At 40.1% G+C, this 15753-nt stretch overlaps 1 protein-coding gene across 2 annotated transcripts; it reads left to right on the top strand.

Moving 5' to 3' along the window:
- Positions 1 to 1039: 1039 nt before the first annotated feature.
- Positions 1040 to 15722, top strand: hpca (hippocalcin). Of its 2 annotated transcripts, none has more exons than XM_054606691.1 (5): positions 1040 to 1127; positions 5275 to 5443; positions 7641 to 7922; positions 11080 to 11185; positions 12611 to 15722. In XM_054606691.1, the coding sequence occupies exons 2-5, from the start codon at positions 5348 to 5350 to the stop codon at positions 12706 to 12708; spliced, it is 582 nt and encodes a 193-aa protein (XP_054462666.1). In that variant the 5' UTR covers positions 1040 to 1127; positions 5275 to 5347; the 3' UTR covers positions 12709 to 15722. The 2 variants fall into 2 exon arrangements, with proteins under 2 accessions (XP_054462666.1, XP_054462667.1); XM_054606692.1 differs by lacking the exon at positions 1040 to 1127 and adding an exon at positions 1278 to 1329.
- Positions 15723 to 15753: the final 31 nt, after the last annotated feature.

Raw genomic sequence — 15753 nt, 5'->3', positions numbered from 1 at the left:
TGTTTTCTGAAAGAGTTTAGTTTGTTTGTCAAAATTACAAACACAGTAGTAAAAGTGTCTAAGACATTGCCAGGGGATAACTCGACACAGTCTAGTGATTCCATTGTGGTCCCTGTTGATATTTCAAAAGTTTAACAAACAAAGCAGTTTTAAGTTCCCTGAGATTTATTTTTGGTCATTAAAAACCCCCATAGAGTGAAATGAAAAACAAAAATTACATTTTCTGCACAATAAAAATAATTACATCACTTTTCCTTCTCTAGTCCAAACATGGTGGCACAGCTTAAAATGACATATAGCTCAATTTGCATGTTAGCTTTGATTTGAGATGCATTTTTTTCATGCACAAAAAAAATACATTATGTCTCATTTCCCAACAATATTGGGTTACTTAAAAAAAATGTAATCAATAACTCATCTAAACTCTTAAAGCTCAACCTCAAATATTGTTATTGTCATGTTAGCTTTGATTTGAGATGCATTTTTTTCATGCACAAAAAAAATACATTATGTCTCATTTCCCAACAATATTGGGTTTCTTAAAAAATGCTATTACTAAGATTACAACACTGCTCCAAGGAAATACCTTATTTGAACTATTTGTTATTGCAAAAAACTCTATGCAGTAAGTGTTGTGAAGTGACCTTCTTGGTTTTTGACAGGTGTTCAATCATTTTTCTATTATAATAAATTATTTCTTACAGTAGCCTAAGTCTGTGACTCAAATTTGATGATGATAAATGAGATCTTTTTCTCTTGAGGCACCTCTCATCCTTCGCTTCCTTTTTTCTGTACCATCTTTGTGTTGCATCGATGGCCTTCATGTCTTTGGCTCTCTCTCTCTCTCTCTCTCTCTCTCTCTCTCTCTCTCTCCGTCCTCTGTCTTGCCCTCTCTCTCTCCTCTGTGAAGGGATCATCAGCCCAGAGGTTGGTGACCCGCTTAGTAGCTCTGGAACAGATGTTCAAGGGGCAGAGTCTGTGCATGTGCGTGTTAAGCGTGTGCGTGTGTGCCGACTTTCGGGCAGGGGTTGGACAACAGCAACTAACAGAACAGGCACTGGGCTCTCAGACTGGAGAGATGGATTAGTGATTTGGGCCTCACGATGGAGGGATGAACGATAGATGTGGTACGAAGAGATTGAAAGTATGGTTTGGGTTTTCGGGGACATGGGGGGGGGGGGGGGGGGATTACAACACAGTGAGGACAGAATAATTTGTACTATTCTGTGATTCACAGACTTACAGGAAAGCACGTGTAACAGCTTGGTTAAATAAAGAAAAAAAAGAACGAGGGGAGAGGGAGGGCGAGAGAGTGAGTGCAGTGAAAAGGTCAGTGTGTTAGAAAAGGATTTGTTGTGTGGTTGTAGAGAGTACGGACAGTCTGTCAGGCTACACTCTGTCACTTTATGGGATTTGGTCTCCGAGGGCTCTCAGATGAGTCATCGTGTCCTCTCGGAGCCATATTAAAGGTCCAATAGAAGCTTATTGTGTTTCTAATCAACCTAGAAAGAACACTGAACGGTCTGTTATGATTTAAGAGCCTTTTTTAACTGTATGTTCTTGATTTTGTATCTCAGTGAGCTTTTACAAGCCAACCTTTAGTCTGTTTTGATCAAACTCTGGTGCAGTTCTTTTGGGAAGCTGCGACCCGGTCAATGATTACCCCTTTCAAGTGGTTTTGGACCGTTTGTTTTGTTTCTAGCGAACCCTAATGTGGTTTGATTGCAGTGAGGACATAATCTGACCCAACTGCAGGGAGTGAACCAAAATGCAGACGGCCTGCACGGGCATTTGTTGTAATGAACACAGGTAAACGACATCTGGGTGGAAAAAGAACCTACAGAATGTTATCACTGTCAGATGGTAACCTGGTATTCTCAAAACTGTTACTTTTCAGGAAATCTAAAAAAAAAACCTGTTCTTAAAAACAAGAGGTATTGTGTCATTAAATGTGGTCAGATACTTTCATGGCGTTCAGTCAGTCGTTATTGAGATGAATCCATCTGTTTTGCCGTCATCCCTGCAGTAGTAGCTTTGGTGTCACGCGAACCGTATTTTTCTAAATACCGTCACAATGTCAGTCGTGACTCCCGGTTGGTCCCTGGGTTTGTCCCCCTCCTCCCCCCTGTGTCTGTGTGGGCATGGCGCTCCTCCCCTCCTGTTCTCCCTCCTGACTTCCAGTCATCCATGATTATCCGTCCCTGCCTTCCATCAAGCTCGTCACTCTGCAGTACTTTAACCCCGGCTCCTCTCTCGCTCCTCACCAGACTGTTGCTGCAGCCACAGTAACAGTTAGGAGTTCTTCGGCAGCTCTGTTTTGTGCAAAAAGGAAGTTATTTCCTCACGCCGTTGCTTTTTCTTGGCCTTATCGTTTCAGTCATAACCCTGAGCAATCGCATCAGCTTTCCAAGTTCAGCTCCGCTCAACCTCTACTTTCTACTTTCTACTTTCTTGTTTCTTTTTATTCACTTTTGCTACAAGCCAATTAGGCTGATGGTGTGCCGTGTATGCCTGTGTGTCATCATGAAGCATTTGCTGCTTTAATTAGCCAATCTTTATCTCGCCAATTAAATCTCATCCTCTCTCCGAAGCTTTTCTTCTTGTTCACCTCTCATTCTCACACACACACACACACACACACACAACAGACTGCCTCGTGACTGTGTTCTCCAAACGTCAACTGGACTGCGTGGGCGGCTATTATTAATCTCTACAGTAAACTAAAAAGCATTTGCGTCAATGCGTGTATGACGAGTGTATGTGTTTTCCAAACACTCATCTGAGACACTCGGCCTGTGCTCGACTAAAACACACAAATTACTGTTTTATATCGAGAAGCGCTCATTTCCCATATAGCTTTAAGTGCCGCGGACGCCACTCAATTACTCCTCGAGGAGAAATTAATTTGTGTCAGCCTTTGTGTTTAGATCGTGTATGGGGCTAAAGACAGAAAAAAAAAAGAGAAAAATAAAAGACACATCTGTCTTTTGTAAAATAGCCCAAGCAAATTGAATGAGTCAGTGATGTAATGATTTTTCTGTGTGTTTCAGGGGAAGAAACTTTTGACATTTGAGTTTTGTTTTTTTAACGATCATACCTCCACACAGTCTGGATACAAGCTGCATTTTTATGCCACATGGCGAAATCTCATTATATTGTTTCCTAATCCTTAAGAGTGTGCAGCCGGTCCCCAAACAGAAAGGAGAGAATCATAATTGATGGCTACAGTTATCGCTTCAGTAGCCTGGGAATTGGCTACAAGCATTACTGTCAGTGTGCGATCATCTAATGTAACACATTCAGGACGAGGGACTTAATATGAGTCTGATTTTATTAACTGGAGCAACGAGACGGTCGGGCGTGTGGGTTCTGTTTCCGCGTAGATCTCGCCATGCAGCAATCAAGACCTCCGACACCCACTGCGTGCACCTCGTGTGCCTGTTTGACTTTGTGAAGTTCATATGAATACAAACTGGCCTGTGCACACAAAGTTGTTGGTGTAATTACCGAGCATGACTGAGGAGAGACTGGAAGGTCAAAGAGGTCGGCCGAGCCTCATCAGAGGTGTCCGAGCCCACTGATACTGTAATTTAAATCCCCTTTCACACACACACACACACACACACACACACACACACACACACACACACACACACACACACACACACACACACACACACACACACACACACACACACACACACACACACACACTGAAGCAACTGCTTTAATGGTGAAACACAGTTTAGTTTAATTAGCTGTCTGGTACAGAGGAGCAAAGTTAACGAGCACAAGTTGTTTGTTGCTCTTTTACTCTATTTATCTCTTGCGCTATGATCCCTTAAAATGCCATGTATTTGTCCCTAATTAACCCGTGAAAACACACCAAACACTTTAATTGTTCACATGAAGTTCTGAAATGTTTTCAAGTGAAAAAAATACTGACATTTTACAAAGCTGTATTCAGGTATGCATGCCTGAAAGTGACACTATATTCGTATGATAAACAAGTAACACATTCTATAAGATAAATTAAATAAATAAAGATAAATAAAACCTATAGATCGGTACCTAATCCTTCATTCTGTTATCATGTCTATAATTCTGTGTTCGTACGTTGCTGTTTTTTGTTTTCATTTGTATGTTCTCTTTGTGTTTTTCTATATTCTACTTCACATTTTAATGTTCCTTAATACAGCACATTGGGCATGAAGGTTTTTCATATTAATTATATGCACATTTTAAAAATACCGTAACATTTACATTATATGAAACCCTTAATCTTAAATGTAGAAATACCTTAATATTTTAATTCAGTTGCATACGCTATTTTAAAGGAGTCTTCGGACATTAAAGATGTAAAAAGAACTTTGAATTAAACCAATTAAGGCAGTTTTTGGATCAAGATGAAGGAATTGTTTTCATGATTTTCAATTGTGGGTTGTTTTAACACATTTTAACCCCTTCAAGCATGCATATAATCCATTAAAAAATGGTCATGTATTGCATTAAATTTTAAGGTAATAGTAGTGTCAAAGTCATGGTGTCATAACGTAGCTGAATCTCCACAATCCTGTTTTGCCAGGCAGGGAGCTCAGAGCTGACATGAAGATTAGATGTAGCCTCACACACACACACACACACACACACACACACACACACACACACACACACACACACACACACACACACACACACACACTGCACAGCTGATTTGACACACAAACACACAGCTGTCCAGATAAACCCGTAAATGTGATCAGAGGGCTGGCGCTGGACGTCACATGGGTGCGTTCAGGATTATTTAATGTTTTGTGAATGTGATGCAGCATTTTAAAGACTGGTGGCCGTTACATAACATTCTGTTTCAAGGGGATTCGGACACAATACTATGTGACTAGCCTTGCTTTCATTAAGAAAAAAAAAACAGATTATATATATTTTTGTTGGTCATTTTGTTAAACTTCTTGTATGGAAATGCATAATTTGATTGGCGATTTCATAAACTCAACTTCTCTGTATTGCAGATTGTTAGTAAGACAAAACATTTTTTCTAACAATCTTGGTTTTATAGTGTTTTTCTTTTCTTTCATTATCTCTTGCTTGAAGAATCCTCTCTTATCCCTCGTACTTTTTTCATTTCTGCAGTGACTCCAGTGACATCCCGCTGTCTGCTGACCAATTTGTATTTCGCTTCACATTTGCCTCAGGAGGTCATCCGTCTCTCTGAGATAGTTGTTGCTGACTTCCTGTTTCTTTGTCTCTGATTGACAGGTGGGGAAAGCGGCCTGGCTAGTGCTGTAGTCACTGTTGTTGTCAAGGAAACCAAGAGTCCTGTCCCGTTGCCATGGGGAAACAGAACAGCAAGCTGCGGCCAGAGATGCTGCAGGACCTCCGGGAGAATACGGAGTTCTCCGACCACGAGCTGCAGGAGTGGTACAAGGTACAATGACACACGTTGTACACAGAAAGTGGGCAGTATTCGTGGTACAAAGTCATAGTACAGGTAGTACTACCACGACTGCTGCTAAAAAGTAACTTATTACGTTTGCTCATGAGCTGTACCAGAAGTACTTGTACATTACTTGAGTATTTCCATTGTATGATACTTTTTTTACTTCTATACCACTACAATTCAGAGGGAGATGTTATAAAATGTTGCTGTATGTGATTGTTTCTTTATAATAAAATTGAACTACCCAACAGTACACATTAAAGCAACAATAATTTTCTTTAATGATGAAATATATTGAACACTGAGAGGGCTTTACTGCATAAGTACCTTACCTTTTGATAAGTAAATTTAGCTGGTAGTACTTGGATTCTTTTACTCTTGCAAATTTTTGAATTCAGGATTTTTTGGTTTGAAACAATGTGGTATTTATATGAGTGGAATTAGTTACCGTGACGTCACCAATTAGTTTGCGACTATTGGTTTGTTTACTATGGAATTTGGCATTTTGGCCATCACCATCTTTGTTTTCGGCCATATCCGTCTTGGTATTTTGCAACAAGTGACAGAAGAGGGTGGAGCTAAGAGCAACTGCACGCTGAATAAGATATTTTAATCTACCACAATGTTACAATTAACTTTCATGAAATGAAAACACCATGTGAAAGGGTTAAAGTTGTAAAGTAAAAACATGGACAACTCCCAGACCGGATAACGCCTTGTTTGCGACCTGTCAATCACAAGGTAGCCCCGCCCTTAAGCATACCCTGCTTTATGGTCTGTTTGACTCTAAATGGAGCATAATTTACTAAATGAACATCATGCTGTATTGAAGAAGACTTGAAACTAGAGATTGAGACCATAAACTCATGTTTACAATGTTTACTGAGGGAATAAATCAAGAGAGAAGTAGAGTCATTTTCTCATAGACTTCTATACAACCAGAGGAGTCGCCCCCTGATGGACAGTAGAGAGAATGCACGTTTAAGGCACTTCCGCATTTGCTTCACTTTTAAGAACCATAAAAACAAAAGAATTAGCTAAAATACGCTGAAAAGCTCTATAGAGTTAAAGGGAACTGCAGAGTCGGATGATACTGTATGTGGGATGGGTTGCAGTGCTTATTCACAGGACAGGACACTCAGTTATTGTGACTTTTCTTGGTCTGTACGCTTGCTTTTCGACAATAATCTACAACACTGACTGCAGCCTTGAATGCGACAATGTTTGTCTCTGTGTAAGGCAGAGCACCACCCGCTCACAGTCTGTTAAGCCTTGGCTAAGAGGTGCCACAGTGACCCAACCGCAAGAGTTACCTCATCTTGTGTGCAGGGACAGTTTGTTTGTGTAATGGCTGTACGGCTTTATGCATGGATTAAACCTATGGAACAGCTGTGGGAGCTGTCCTGGATAGGAGCTGTACATGTGACTTAAGCCCTACTGACCCCAGGGTCTCTTCACACTGATGGCGATCGCTCTCTTCAGATTAACAGTTCCGGGATGATGGAGATGTCATATGAACAGCATAGTATATTCCTTTGGTTGTGTAGGTGCCATGAGATCACTGAGAAGTTATTCAGCTTGTCTTCTGTGGAGAATCTATTTATATTTATATATTTAATAGATCCGAGAAAGGTTGTGACGCTCTTCAGAAAATGTCAAAGACTAATGAAAAAAAATGTTTTATTAAGTACAGAACTGTGTTGACTTCCCCACCTCCGCTCATGAGAATATATGATAAGACGATCTAAAAGTAATTCCAGCCTTGAAATCGGGACAATGACTTTGTCACCTCTCTGCCTCTATCGTAAAGACCTTTTTGTAAGAAAAGAGCTTTATTTCTGCCGAACAATAGCAGAGGCTGACATGACTTTTTCTTCTCGGGCACAATGCGGCTTTTATTAATGACTCCTTGAAAAGAAGATGGAACTGCTTTCAACTATCCGAGACTAAGCTCCTTTTCAAAAGGCACTCCTTCAATCTGTTCAGAATGAAGCGTTACATGAAAGAAACATTTACTGGATGAAGTTTTGTGACATACATTTTATTCCTGACATTTCCAACTGGCTTTAAAGTGGTTTTATTTGGATCTGCTGATGTAAAACTTCTTCTGTCACAGAGATGTATTATATTGTCCATGATCCACTTGTTTTAACGCTTGTATCGCCTCATGCCGTCTTCTCCCCAGGGTTTCTTGAAGGATTGTCCCAGTGGTACCCTGAATGTGGAGGAGTTCAAGAAAATCTACGCCAATTTCTTCCCCTACGGCGACGCCTCCAAGTTCGCAGAACACGTCTTCCGAACGTTCGACACCAACGCCGACGGGACGATAGACTTCCGGGAGTTCATCATCGCCCTGAGCGTGACGTCACGGGGCAAGCTGGAGCAGAAGCTGAAGTGGGCCTTCAGCATGTACGACCTGGACGGAAACGGGTACATCAGCCGCGATGAGATGCTGGAGATTGTACAGGTGAGCAAGGGACTCTGGGTAATGATGTTTGGTTTGGGGGCAAAAAAGGGTGATTTGAAAAGGTGTGGAGTATTTTGCATCCGTGAAAAGATTTGTTTGTACACTCTGAGAAATAATGGTGCCAACATGAACAGTATAGGGTTGTTGAGCTGGTTCCTGGTAGAACCCTTTGTAAAGGTTTGACCTGGAACATTTTCAGAGAGTTCTACACAGTACCCAACAAAATGGGTTGTACCTAGAAACTGTTGTTGTAACTTGAGGTTCAATCAAGAACCTTTAGAGCGCTATCAAAGATCCTCCCACGGGGTCCTACCGATCTAAGGGTTTCGTCTTGAACCCATCCAGGGGGTTCTAAGTCTTTTTGTATTTCAAGAGTTTTATCTAGAACCCTAAAGGGGTGATGTGGTGCAGCGCAACCCGTAACAATCATGGTTGACAATCACAGTTTTTTTAGGGGGGGTTCTGGTGGATTGTGGGATTTCCCTTTAAATACAATCCTTGAAGAACTCTTTCCTCCCAAGAAGGTCTTTGGATGAAAAATGTTCTTACTTGAACCCACAGAGAACCTTTGAATTTTTTTGTGAAAAAAAAGGGTACTTTGGAAGCAAATGGTTCTGGGAAGACAGTCAGACGTTCAGGAAGAACCCATTTGAAACCCTAATTTCTAAAAGCGTAGTAGCTGTTCATCTTCTCGCCAAAGAGTCAACAGGAGGGCATTATGGTTCTATTCATATTATGGTTTCATTTAGTTTTATTTAGTTTCCAAGCCCTAGGCGATACAACCAAGATGACATTATCAGAGTTATTTTCTCTGATTTCAGGAGACTCCTCCAGAGTCACAGAGGAACGTCTCACATGCTGAGTCATACATACTACAATATATATATCAATTGAACTTTAAGTATAAATCATTGGAGTTCTTTTAAGATCAATGAATGAGGCACAAATCAAGTACAAGAAGATCAAAAATTGTCACACAGGGAGCTATAACGTGTGTCATGACCCCAAATTATGTCATAAATATATTAGTTACCAAACTTAGCTTTGCTTTCGTTAACCAAAAACAATCCATAGACTTCTGCATTTACAGGAGAAGACGGAGAGAGCCCTTATGCTAAATGCTCACTTTAATCATACCCGTCAATGCATTCGATGTGCAAAGACTTTAAAAGACATACTTAACTTAATGTGCTGACTGCAATATTGGCACAGGCAACAGTGCATGGAGGCCGTTAAGTACAGTACTACATTAGTACTTATGTAATCCTGTCACTCTTGAAGAGAAGAAATAAAGACTTGTCGAGATATTTCCCAGAGGATCTCGCTGTATGTTGTGTTTATGTATGTATGTGTGTGTGTGTGTGTGTGTGTGTGTGTGTGTGTGTGTGTGTTCTTGGGTTCTCATAGATTAGCGGGTTAAATTTAACCCGAGTTTATCCCTGAGTGTGCAGAATATTGGGATTATCTACAACCTCAATGAGGTTACGTACTATTAGATGAGAGAGGAGAGGCCCATTGTGACATTGTGCACGGAGAGAGAGAGTTTGTCCTGATAGAGGAAGTCAGATTTGTTTTACATCACATCATGGGATAACAAGCCACATCTTCACGACACCCTAATCATAAGACATGTTCAACAAAACATGGACAACTTTTTGGTAATGTTATTTTGGCATAATGGTCTGTCTTAAAATTGAATGAAAATAGTGTAGGGAGAAGGAAATGTATGCCATAATTACTGACTAATGTATAAAATCATTCTATACAATTTTGAATATGGAAAGAGTATATTTCCCCCAAAAAACAAAAGAAGTATAAAACAAGGTTGCTATATTACTCCAAACAACTTCAATACATATAAAAAGGAGTCTGCAAAACCAATGGAACTATCAGATATACATGTAAATCCTTCGTTAGATACTTATAGGCTTTTACATTATATTTTCAGAGCATTAATATAGCATCCGTACTCAGCCACAGCATCGCGAGGAAGCTTGCCATTGTTTGCACTGTTAGCTCTTTTAGCACTGTTAGCTGCAAGCTGCCGGCTCAGCCATTGCCATGTTCAGAGTCGTCTGCAGTCAACACGTAATTTAAATCTGTTACATAAGGCCCACTTACTAGCTTATTACAATGCTTTTAATTGCATCTATCGGGCTTCTTCACCAAATGGAGTTTGCAAATGGAGTTTCAAACAAACACCTCAACATTTTAGTAGAGTAGAGAGAGTAGAGTAGATTGATGTTGCAGTTGTGAAATATTTTATGAATTGCTGTCTTTATTGCCCTGTTAGATATGAATAATATTTTGATACAAGTCAATTTCATTGTTCATCCAAATCAAACAACAACAAAAAAGAATATATGGCTAATAATCGTGATAGGCAGCCTCATTGTCCTTTAGTATAAAATGTCTCTTATTATTCGATACACACACCGCTATTCATTTTTTTTCTCCAGAGGAAGATAAGAACTTGTTTCATAGCCCAAGAGATAAAGTTTTACAGCTGGTACCAAAAAGCACAGAGGGCTTATTTTGTGCAAGCCTTCTCTTCTTACGATGCAGCTGTGACACCGATCTAGAGTCAGTTTTACTCCCTCTGCTCCCAGTGGAGACGATTTGATTTAATGGGCACGTAAGCTGATTGTAGATCTGCGTCTGAGGCCAGCTACTCGGTGCTTCTCTCTGCTCACTTGCAGAGGTTAATTTAATGCTGTCAGGGGAGGCGAGGCGCTCGTAACGGTCAACAGATAAAGATGTATAAGATCAATACTGGAAGCTCCGCTATTAAGCACCCCCCCACACACACACACACACACACACACACACACACACACACACACTGCTGGCATGTCACTGTGGTATGATGGCGTGGTTTTATAGCCATACAGACCCTGCGTGGGTATTTGTGGACAGGCTGGTCTGGGAGCAGCTCTTGGCATCAGGAGTAACAAATGGCAGTGAATCATGTGGACTTTAGAGAGCGTGTTTATCAGCGTCTAGAAAGCTGTGGTCGCTTTATTTTTTAAGTTTCGTTTTGTGTTTAGTTCTCTCCTGCTGAGTCTCTTTAATGGATCCCTGCTGGTTTGAATTCACATATCTTTCTGTTCTCTGAACCCTCTATCTCCCTCCTCTTTTCTGTCGCTTCGTCTATCAGGCCATCTACAAGATGGTGTCATCTGTGATGAAGATGCCAGAGGATGAGTCCACGCCGGAGAAGAGGACGGATAAGATCTTCAGACAAATGGACCTCAATAACGATGGTGAGAGGAGGAAATGGAAACAAGGAGGGGTGGATCTGCTGAGGGGAGGTAGAGGGGAGGGAGTGATGGGTGAAGGAGGTGACAGTTTATTGACGATAATCTTTGAAATGTGCTCATTTTACTGCCTGTTTTTCCGCTTGTCTTCATAGTAAAACCCTTTTGGTTCCTGGTAGAACATTTTATAAAGGTTTCTAGCTGAAACACATTCAAAGGGGTTCTCCCAAAAACCCAACATAAAGAGTAATACCTAGAACCATAAGTGAAAAGTGAAAGTCTGTGGAGGTTCAAACCAGAACCTTTCCACCTTTAAGGGTGCTAACAAGAAACCAGCCGGGTGTTCTACCGAGAACCATTGTATATTACTATGGTTTTACCTAGAAACCGTCTCTTGTACAGACAACCCTTTTGTATTTCATTGATTTTATCTAGAAATCAACAAGGAGGTTCTACAGAGAACCCTTTTTTATATTCCAAGGGCACGAAACACACAACAATCACAGTTCCCAATTACAGTTTTTGGGGGATGGGGTCTCTTTCTTCCAAAAAAAGGTTATGTGGATGAAAAGGGTTCTTAATGGAAGCCTTGGTCTCACAAAGAACCCTTGAATAACCCTTTCATCGAAAAAGGGTTCCTCAGAAGCAAATGGTTTGGAGTAGAACCTCAGACCTTCAGGAAAAACCCGTTTGGAACCCTCATTTCTGAGAGTGGAAACAAGATTTTTGTATTTTTTTATATGATACAATATAAAACCTCCAATAGCAACTGTGAAAAAAGTTCCCCAGTTACAACATTGTTATATAACATTGTTATATATATATATCCATATATATATATATATATATATATATATATATCCATATATACTTTCATACAAGATATTTATGTGGAAAACATGTCATCTAAGTATGATATACTTAGATGAACGGTCATCTAAGTATATCTGCATCATGCAAACACAAAAATCAATTACTTTTTTTATATAAAAAATATATATTGGGTAGTTCCCAGTAAAAAAGACATTAGAAAAATTAAAATGGGACTCATCTTATATCATTGAGATGTTAACAAGTACACTTTAAAACATAACAAAAATTCATAATACTCAGTAGTAAGTAACAGTATTAAGAGTAATAATGATAACTCCTAAACTTCTTGCGTCTGATTAGGCAGAAGCATTAACATATAAGATTCATGTATTCATCAGTATAGAGGCCAAGATATTTATACAAATCAATGTTCAGCTTATGTTATACAACATTAAACTGCAAAGTGCTATGGATAGTAGAAGATTTCCTCAAAGTGTTTTGACACCATATTGGCTTAATTTAAGTAGGCATTTTTGTTTGCTGCATGTAACAAGGGTCGTATTTGTCCAAAATAATAACTTTTTCCCCTCGATCTCTCTTTCTCCTTCCACCATGCAGGCAAATTGTCCCTGGAGGAGTTCATCAAAGGTGCCAAAAGCGACCCCTCCATCGTCCGGCTACTCCAGTGCGACCCCAGCTCGGCCTCCCAGTTCTGAACCCCTCGCCCTGCTACGAACCCTCTCCCCCCCTCACCCTCTCTGTTGCTATTGAAACAGTCACTCAAAAAATCAATGCATGATGGTTCTGGTCTCTCTTCATATCATCTCTTTTTTGTTCGTTGTTGTGTGCAAGAATGGAGGAGGGATTTTAAAGGAGGATAAGAAAAGCCATCACTATCATTTTACTTTCATTTTTTTTTAAACATATACTTGGAAAAACTGAAGGGACATGCGTACATTTAACGATCAGGCGTGAATGTTCCCGAATCTCTCTCTCTCTCTCTCTCTCTCTGGAACGACGGATTTCCAGGGAGCTTGTGACAAAGTGTGGATTTTATTTGCAGAGTTTGGGAATCGCTCAGTTTGTCCTCCAACACACATTGTACATCATGTATATACTGTATGTCTATGTATATCACAAGATGAAGTTTGTCTTCATGTATGGTGCACACTCTCTGGCATTGAAAAGGCAGTATTATGTAGCGCAGCTTCCTGGTGGGATTATTGGGATTTTACTGCTGTATGATCTTTCGCTGAGAAAAAGAAGGCCTAATATCCCATTAGCTTTTTATTGATATCTTCTGGCATGTTGTTGATTTTTAAGAATTTTAAACGTTTGTTTTTTTTCTTTAATTTGTACATATTGTTTTCCTCCCTCATGCTCTTTAATTTATTCATTTTTATTCTTATTATTGTGCTTTTATTTTGATATGTTGTTAAGGTTGACCGTATTCCAGTTTACAGTGACAGAGAGAGAGAGGAAAATGTGAGAGGAGACTGATCTCTTTGGCGGTTGTGGATTTGTGAAAGTGAAAGATTACGAGACTCTATTGTGACATAAGGACATCCCATAATGCTTTTTGATCGATTGACACCAGTAGCACATATCCGTTTGAGCCGCCATGTGTTCATAAAGTACGGCTGTGCATGTGAATATGCACCGTGTGCTCGAGGCTAACTTTTACAGTATTATTATAATGTTGTGTTGTTTTTCTTAATTTGTAAGTATTTTGAAGTTCTCTAACAGCGAGCAGTAAACGTATAAGATAGTCGTAACCTGTCACTATACTGCATGATCCCACCAACTGACAACAGCCACAGAAACGGTTGAACGCACATCGGCATCTTTTTGTAGCTCTGCAGCCTCCTCAGCATTGTACCGGGCAGAAATGATGGAGTATTTGTCTTGCTTTTGGGACATCCCTCCCTCCTCTCCCCCCAACCTCTCCCCCTCTTCCTCTGACAGACAGAGAACTCACTAAGGGCTCGTTCATCACTCTCTAGCTGATTGCTTTTATAACCTCCTGGATTAGTCTGCTTGCGGAGCAGTTAGATGAAGGGACTTGTTTTTAGGAGATAGGAGATACTTGTTCTGATTCGAGTTTTTCAGGGTGTCCGTACATAGCAAGATCAGTGGCTGTGTTTACATAAGCACGTTAGACTACGTAGATTTCATTTCATGAATATTTGGAGCAACAAGGAAGTGGAACATGTCAATCAAATGAAAAGGAAATGCACGACTTTAAATCGCAGCCTCAGAACAACACACCGTGCACATGTAAACACACCCACTGGTTGCAGGAATACCAGCACAACTCCCATAATGGAACGCCCTCATTGTCAGGTCACTATTGCCATCTTGAGTTTTTTGTTTTTTTTTAGGTTAAACACAAAACTAATTCTGTTTGTGACGAAGCTAAGCATTGGGCAGACTGGGGAAAAAGAAGTTAATCTGCATATTTCAGATACTTATATACTCATACATCATTCTTTCAGGAAGGGGCCTTCAGGTTCTTCACTTTTATAGGCTGGTATAATGTATAAGTGTTATGGTGTTTATAAGTGGTGGAATGTAATTAAATGCATTTGCTTGAATTTGCTGGAGTAATATTATTTTACGCTATTTCATATTTGTGTTATTGGGTTAGGGTTAGGGTTATTTAACTGCACTACATTAACCTGACAACTATAGTTACTAGTTACTTTTAAGATTAAAATGTTACACTCAAACATATCGGTTCATAAAACATATCGCATTGTTATAGATTAGATTAAACTGCTCCAAAGTATATAAAACTGTTTGAATTAGCTCCAACTTTAAGGTTCAGTGTTTATTGCATAGTTTAATTATTATGTTTAAAAATTCCTTTTGACATGGCTTCATTGAAAACCAGACTGATGCAGTTATTTCAGGAGTTTAGACAGGCTTCACTTTTACACATTTTACACAGTGGGGAATAAAACCCTGTCACCAGATGATTTCTCTGTCTGCCATGTGAGCTAAAAATACCTCAGTGAGTTACATCTATTTAGCTAGTTAGCAAAAAAGCCCCCGTTATACCAGATTTAACGGACAAACATGATTTCTATCAGCCCAATCATGTGTGTCGCCCAACATTTCACTACCTCACAAACTGAATTACTGCGTGTGCAGCGGTGGCAAAGTGACCAATGAGAGCTGTGCTGGTGCAGCTGCATCCACATGACATCAGGCCTGACCTAGGATTAACCTGTACCAAACATTTGCACAGGAGCTTCCTAATCAGCCTTACCTCTGCTTTAAGGGATCCTATAGTGTCACTGCTTTTTCTGCTGGCAGGATAAGGAACGCCCCCTTCTGACCCCTGACCCCTGATCCACTACCATTTAACCCTTTTCTATTCTCACTGCCTCTGATGAACTGGTACCTTGTGTTGGATACATACACCACCTTCTTTATTTCTTCCTTCCTAACTTCCCTTTCCTTGCTTCCTACTTTTCTGTTGCATGAAAACCTCACGTGAGGATGTCATGTTTGTTCCGTTGGACCTGAAAATTGAAATATACCTATGTGTTTCAAAGCTGCACGTGTGGACTGTTTTTCTAATTTCTGGTTATATGAGATATATAAGGAATGCATTAAGGTGGAGAGCATTTCACCTCGGATAAGACTAATGTCTGGTCTAACGGCTGAATATTGCTGTCATGCATTTGAGTGTCGCACCCTGTCAAGACTCCCTGACGTGGGGGAATGTGTTTGCACCAACTGGGTGTCTACATGTC

This window comes from Anoplopoma fimbria, chromosome 10 (genome assembly GCF_027596085.1).
Source record: "Anoplopoma fimbria isolate UVic2021 breed Golden Eagle Sablefish chromosome 10, Afim_UVic_2022, whole genome shotgun sequence".
NCBI classification, from domain to species: Eukaryota; Metazoa; Chordata; class Actinopteri; order Perciformes; family Anoplopomatidae; genus Anoplopoma; species Anoplopoma fimbria.
The sequence above is the reverse complement of the archived record's forward strand: the minus strand, read 5'-3'. Positions and strand labels throughout refer to the sequence as shown.